This window comes from Capsicum annuum, chromosome 10 (genome assembly GCF_002878395.1).
Source record: "Capsicum annuum cultivar UCD-10X-F1 chromosome 10, UCD10Xv1.1, whole genome shotgun sequence".
NCBI lineage: Eukaryota > Viridiplantae > Streptophyta > Magnoliopsida > Solanales > Solanaceae > Capsicum > Capsicum annuum.
Genome location: NC_061120.1, coordinates 16,550,169 through 16,557,386, shown reverse-complemented (window position 1 = coordinate 16,557,386; position 7,218 = coordinate 16,550,169). Strand labels below are relative to the sequence as shown.

The 7,218-nt window shown below is 38.6% G+C and overlaps 1 protein-coding gene across 1 annotated transcript in view; it reads right to left on the bottom strand.

Annotated features, from left to right (window-relative positions):
* The window catches only part of LOC107844172, an 11,221-nt gene extending 10,578 nt beyond the window's left edge, over nt 1-643 (bottom strand). Inside the window, exons 1-2 of the mRNA XM_047397608.1 lie at nt 592-643; nt 161-214 (exon numbers count right to left, since the gene is read on the bottom strand). Of these exons, the coding sequence (XP_047253564.1) occupies nt 161-214; nt 592-643 (106 nt within the window). The remainder of the gene's footprint in view (nt 1-160; nt 215-591) is intronic.
* Nucleotides 644-7,218: the final 6,575 nt, after the last annotated feature.

Below are 7,218 nucleotides of genomic sequence, written 5' to 3'. Positions count from 1 at the left end.
TTGCTATTCACCAGTGTAGGATCTCTTCCTTATGCAAGTTTTTCTACAAGCAGAACAGTTCGTCACCACAATGATCAAACAGCAAGGTAAAGAGAGCAGGCAACTCAAATATTCACCATGGTTATTTAGAAACCAAGAACTATGGAAGCTTAAAACTTACATTCATCCCATGTCTCTCCATCAGCATCACATCCTTTTTTGCAAAAGACTCTCCCTTCAAAAAATCAGACATCACAAAATTGAGATATACTCGAGCTAAATTCATGCCAACAAACAAACTACTACAAGAAGAAATCAACACTGAACATTTGAAATAAAATTAAATCGGTATTGTATCTCGTCAAAGAAATTTTTCTTTACAGTATTTTTTCGAAACTATATTGAAAACAAAAGATACAGGGTAAAAAGGTGGGAGAGTGATGCTGTGATTTTACTAGGTCTTTATTAGCTGTGCTCCTTTTGTATGTACTGCACAGTCAGCCCTCCCTTTTCATCAACTCCATGGTAACATTGTCACATTTATGATGACAAACAGTCAATTGAAGTATCAAGCTATTAATCATATCTGATGATGTCTATGACATATCATACTTCCAGAGAAGAGCAAATTCCAAGTGGGTTTTATATCTTGTCCAACTAGCATTGATGCTTAACTTTCAATCATTTTTTTAAAGGTCACATAAAGATCAAAAATCTAACAGGCCCATTCAAGGTAGTAAAAAGAGAAAGATTCGATTGCTTGAATAAGGACCAGCTAACGCATCTTATCCATTCAAAACTATATATGCTTATATCTGCAGTTTTGGCATGCCAGAACCATAGGGCTTCTGCTGTCAAAAGTGCTTAAGATACATATGATGATCTTTGCTTGCAGTGACAGCTTTAACATAGAGAACAGACCAATCAACAATACAGTCAAAACTCAACAACGTCGTTTGTTCCGGAATTCTTTTCAGTTTTTATGGTGATGGATTATTATACACCTATAACAATATTTGAGATGTAAATCTTATTTGGCTGTTATAAACAAAGATTATCCAAAAAGCTTTCTTTTTTCATTTTTTAGTGTTATAAAGAAAACTAATACATAATTAATAAATCTTACAAGATGGAAAACTTTTGTTTAAAAGGAATATAAATATGTGCATAACTCTAGATGCAAAAAAAACTTAATTGCCGGAGTACGTATCAATGTTATAAATCTTTGTCCAAAGAGGTATATAACAAATTCAAAATATCTAGTCAAAATACTAGACTTGTTATTGGTATCTTAGAGATTCTATTTCTATAAGTGGCTTTAGGATATTAAATCAGTACTAGTGTTTTTCCATTATGAAAATAAATGACAAGCAACAAAAGTAGGAAATAGTAAAAGCAAATAATATTTGAGTTGAAGGAGAGCCTTGGAGTAACTAGTAAAGTTGTTGTCATGTGACCAGGAGATCACAGGTTCAAGTCTTGGAAACAGCATCTGGCAGAAATGCAAGATAAGATTGCGTACAATTGATGCTTGCGGTCGGGCCCTTCCCCGGACCCTGCACATAACGGGAGTTTTACTGCACCGGGCTGTCCTTTTTTAATTAATATTTGAGTAAAGTTGGTATAGAAAGTAATTTTACAAAGTACATGTACTGTTATAGTGATGGTTGTTGTTATAGGCCAAAAAACAGTTATAAAAAGGTAAAATATAAAACAAAAAGTTGATTCTAAAGAAAAATTGGTTGCTATAGGGAGATGATGTTATAGTGAGTGGTTGTTATACAGAGGTCTAATTGTAGTTGATCAAATAAATTTAGCGTTAGGAAAATAAAAATAATTTCCTTCTTAATGTCCATAGTTATAGGATATGTTGCTCGGACTCTTCAATCCTTGCGCACCCGTGTCTACACGACATGGGTGTGGGTGTGGTCAACCTAACTTTAGTACTTTGACTACAGCTATGACCCAGAAGCATATGTTGATCGAGTATTTGGTTTAAATATGGGCTTATGTCATACATATATAGACATAAAGTACTACAACAAGTGTTTAAAACAAATACAACTATACTAGCTCTAATTTAATAAATTCAATTAATTGCCCAAATATAAACTTTTATACAACGTAATATGCATTTATTGGTTATATCCAAACACCTGGACGCATACTCCTACCACATCCCCTAATCCTAAGACAAATAATACTATATTTATATCAATTTATAACTATGAAATACTCGTTTTCATGTTACTTAATAAACAATATGGATTTAAATTACCTTTCTAATCATATATAAGTGAATTTTCACCATTCTTAAATAACTAATTCTTTTATATATTATTTTTATACATTTTTAACCGTATCTGAGGCTCCGAGCACCAGTATCCGTAATCGGATTCATACCCCACCAATCCTAAAATTTATGTAATGAACGAATCCAACCTCTAGATCCGCACCCATGTCGGATACCCACACCGGAATCCAAGCAACATAGGTTATAGGAACTTGACTTTTTTAAGACCTTACTGACCTTTCCTGTTGACAATTATCTTAAAAGTATTTTAAAAGACGTTACTTTACCAACATATCCTTTTCTGGTGACAGAGAGAACAAAGGTAGCAATTAAATATCTCAATGTAGAGGGTTTTCTTTCCTTTTTCTGTTTAATTACCACATTTTTTCATGCTCAACCAGCACACTCTTTTTTATTCTCTTTTAGAGAAAACTGGTACCACTCTATTTTATTCTTGTAGTTCAATCACACACCTTAGATCTTCTAAATTAACATATCAACACGACGTCACCAAGTTTAACACCGAACAGTCAGACTAATATACTAATTTTCCATATCTCATAAGAAACTGAATCTTAGAAACTATAGGAAGAAGTTTCTACAATTTTGTCAGACTAATATACTAACTTTCCATATCTCATAAGAAACTGAATCTTAGAAACTATAGTAAGAAGAAACTACAATTTTGACAAACTGATGAGTGGCAATTTTACCACTCATTAACATGCACAATACTATGGTTAAATTGTGTAAATGAGACTAATTCTCCATTTGAAAGCATTAATTTCCGGTATTTGTAATCTTGCAGGGACTTTGATGAAAATGAGTTGCGATCAAGTTGGAAGGAAAGGAAAATGGGAGAAAAGGAGCAGGAGCTAAAGGTCAGACGACTACCGCGATCGCGGTCCGAGAGTTGTGATCGCGGTCGGTCAACAAAAAGTCACCAATGGTGATCGCATAAAGAAGCCACGCGATCGCGATTGGCTGGGATTTTTACATGGGCAAAAGTGTCATTTCACGGAGTTGTTCCAAAAGCCCTAAATTGCTAAAACCCTTTCACAATTGAATCATCTTGATGCTAATTTTCAGTTTTGAGAGAGGGGAGAGTGAATTGTATGCGTAATTCCAATTGAGGATTTAGTTGAAGATTCAAATTGAAGTTTGGTTTTACTCCATTTTAGTTCTTAATGGAAGATTTGAATGCAAATTTGGGTAATCCTCTTCTCTTTAAATCCATGAGTAGCTAAATTCCTATCTTGGGGTTATGCTTGAATAGGGTGTTAATGTGTATTGGTGTTGATTGTTAGTTTAAATTAGTTAATGGTGTTGGGTTTTACTATTACTCTATGTTTGAATTGAGAATTGTGGGTGAAAACCCCAATTTCCTTGGATCCCACATCATCCTTGAAAGAGGGATGTGGGTGATGAGTAATTGTGAACAACAAATTGATTTTAGCTTCTTCCTTAGCATTGTCTTAGATAGTTGAGGTATTGGGTTGATGCATTTGTCACGCTCATGAGGTATTCGAAAGAATCCATGAGTGAAATTTAGTGTTTTGTTGAAAGACTAACACTAAGACTTTAAACCTAGCCTACCCAAAACTCATTAATTAAAATTGGAACTAACTCTTGAATTCCCATACACTAATTACCCCTAGGAAAATATTCTCTCATTTGGTTTTATTCAACAATTGTTTGCTCTCACTTAGTGTTATAGATTGATTTTGTTCAAAAAAAGCTTTGAGTCATAAACCCCCCATTTAATTTCATGTCTTGTTTTAAGTTTACATTATGGGTTAACTCCTACTTAACTCTCAACATACATAGGTTTCGAAATCTAACTTACTGTCCTCGTGGATTCAACCCCAACCTAAGTTGGGTTATTGTATTGACAACGACCGCCTTGCATCGAAATGAAGGTGTAACTTGAGCATTATCACAAATTGTAATGGAAAACAATGTAGATCTATCCTGAATGGCTAGATTGGCTCAAAATCTTATCACTTGAAAATTCAGTAAGCTAACCATGAATTCTGCAAAAGGGAACGATTGCAATTACTTCATTGTACATAACGAGTTACACCAATCAAGCAAATGGATTATTATGGTAAACCAGCCAATAGTAGTCTGAGTTTTCGAGTCTATAAAGGTAGAGAAGGTTTGGTAAGAGTTGGAAGGAACACAAATCAGAAGGATTATGATGTTAAACTGTACATGGAAGCATTTAAGTTTGCTCTTTTGGATTTTGCGAGGGCCTTTGAGTTGGTGGTAGTGAACTTGAGTTTCCTAAAGAAGAAGAATCACCTGATTACTTTTCGAAGTGTTGTAACCAAGACTCAGATTGACTTTGACTTTCTACTGCTTAGAAAGGGGATAGAGCGATATGTAAGGACTAAAAGGTCATCCCTGGTGAGAATCTCTCGACCCAGCATAGGCTTCTAGTGATGGACTTAGATATCAAAAAGGACAAGAAGAGGAGGGGTAGGGAGGGTCGACCTAGGATTAGGTAGGGTGGCTTGACTCCGGTTAGTGCTTTGGAGATGGGGAGAAGTTGGCGGAAATGGGGGTGTGGGAGTGTAGAGGGAACGTGGATAGTATGAGGGATAGGGCTGTCAGTTGCATTAAAGAGACAACTAGAGAGACGTTGGGGTCTCGAGGGGCCGGCCTGGTCATCACCGAGGTGACTGGTGGTGCAACAAAAAAGTTAAAAAGAAGGTAGAGACTAAGAAGGGAGTGTATGTTAAGTTGGTTGGAAGTAAGGATGAAGAGGAGAGACGAGCGAACAGGGAGGAGTACAAGGTAGCTAGGAAGGAGGTTAAGTTGGCGGTTACAGCTGCTAAGACAATAGCTTTTGAGAGCTTGTATGCGGGATTAGAGGAGAAAGGCAGGGAAAAAAGGTTGTATAGACTTGCTAAGGCTAGGGAGCATAAGGCCCGTGACCTTGATCAAGTAAAGTGCATTAAGAGGGAAGATAGTGAAGTTTTGGTGGAAGACGTTTACATTAAGAGGAGGTGGCAGTCGTATTTCCATAGGCTCTTGAATGACGGGGGAAACAAAGGCATTGTGTTAGGGGAGCTAAAGCGCTCTAGGGGGTGTCGTGATTTCGGTTATTGTAGACGTATTAAGGTTGAGGTCTTTGAGGCTACTCGTAGGATACATAGGGGTAGGGAAACGGGCCTGATGATATTTCAGTGGATTTTTGGAAGTTTTCGGGCGAGGCAGGGCAGGTTTGAGGTGGCTGACCGATTTGTTTGATGGCATTTTCAGGACTACGAAAATGCCAGAGACTTGGAGATGGAGTACGATGGTTTCTTTATACAAGAACAAGGATGACACTCAGAGTTGCAACAACTACAGGGGCATTAAGTTGTTGAGTCACCTATGAAGATTTGGGAGAGAGTGGTTGAGCAGAGGTTGAGGAGGAGCGTGTCTATTTCGGAGAATCAGTTTGGATTTATGTTCGGCCGCTCAACGACAGAGGTAATTCACCTGGTGCAGAGACTAGTGGAGATGTATAAGGAGAGAAATAGGGATCTCCATATGGTTTTCATCGACCTGGAGAAGGCATATGAAAAAGTTCCTAGGGAGGTGCTTTGGAGATGCTTGGAGGCTAGAGGTATGCCGATGGCGTACATCAGAGCAATTAAGGACATGTATGATGAAGCGAAGACTCAGGTGAGGACAGTGGAAGGAGATTCAGAGCATTTTCCCGTTTTGACAAGATTGCACTAGGGATCAACACTTAGTCTGTTTCTTTTCGTCGTAGTGATGGATGTTTTGACGCGACATATTCAAGGAGAGGTTGTGGTGTATGTTTTTTCCGAATGATGTAGTCTTGATTGATGAGGCCCGGAGAGGTGTTAACAATAAACTGAAGGTGTGAAGACAAACCCTGGAATCTAAAGGGTTTCGATTAAGTAAGACCAAGACGGAGTACTTGGAATATAAGTTCAGCATTGTGACTTACGAGGATGAGGTGGTAGTGAAGTTGGATCTGCAAATTGGTTGGTTGTAGAAGGGATAGTTTTAGGTATCTTGGATCTATGATTCAGGGAAATGAAGAGATTGATGAGGATATCACGTATCGTATTGGGGCGGGTGGATGAAATGGAGGCTTGCTTCAGGAGTGTTGTGTGATAAGAAGGTGCCTCCCAAGCTTAAAGGCAAATTCTACAGAGTAGCGGACCGTCCGGCCATGTTGTATGGTGTAGAGTGTTGGTCGGTCAAGAACTCTCACATCCAAAAGTTGACGGTGGCAGAAATGAGAATGTTGCATTGGATGTGTGGACTTACTAGGGGTGACAGGGTTAGGAATGAAGTTATTCGAGGGAAGGTGGGAATGGCCTTGGTGGAGGACAAAATGTCGGAAGTGAGGTTGAGATGCTTTGGGCATGTAATGAGAAGGGGCACAGATGCCCCAGTTCGGAGGTGTGAGAGGTTGACTTTGGATGGTTTCAGGCAGGGTAGAGGTGGTAAGCCAAAGAAATAGTGGAGGGAGGTGATTAGACAGGACTTGGAGCAGGTACAACTTACTGAGGACATCGCCCTCGATAGGAAAGTTTGGAGAACTCGGATTAGGGTAAAAGTTTAGAGTATGGAGGTGAGTCGTAGCAAGTAGTTAGGTGCGCTTTGGGGTAGCTTGATAGTGGTTGCAGGATTTTGCTCATAGGATGGAGTCTCTAGTTAGGTGGGTTGGGGAGGTGGGTGCTTGCGGTTGGTTAGTGTATCGTACTACTTTGTGGGTGCCTTATTTTTGTTAGTTCATCTTGTTTCATGTTCTTGTTGCATGTTCCATGTTTTATGTTTTATTACGATCCTTATCTAGTGTCTCGCCGGGGCCTATCGAAAACAGCCTCTCTACTTCTTCGGAGGTAATGGAATGGACTGCGTACATTCTATCCTCCCCAGACCCCACTTGGTGGGAACTCACTGGGTATGTTGTTGTT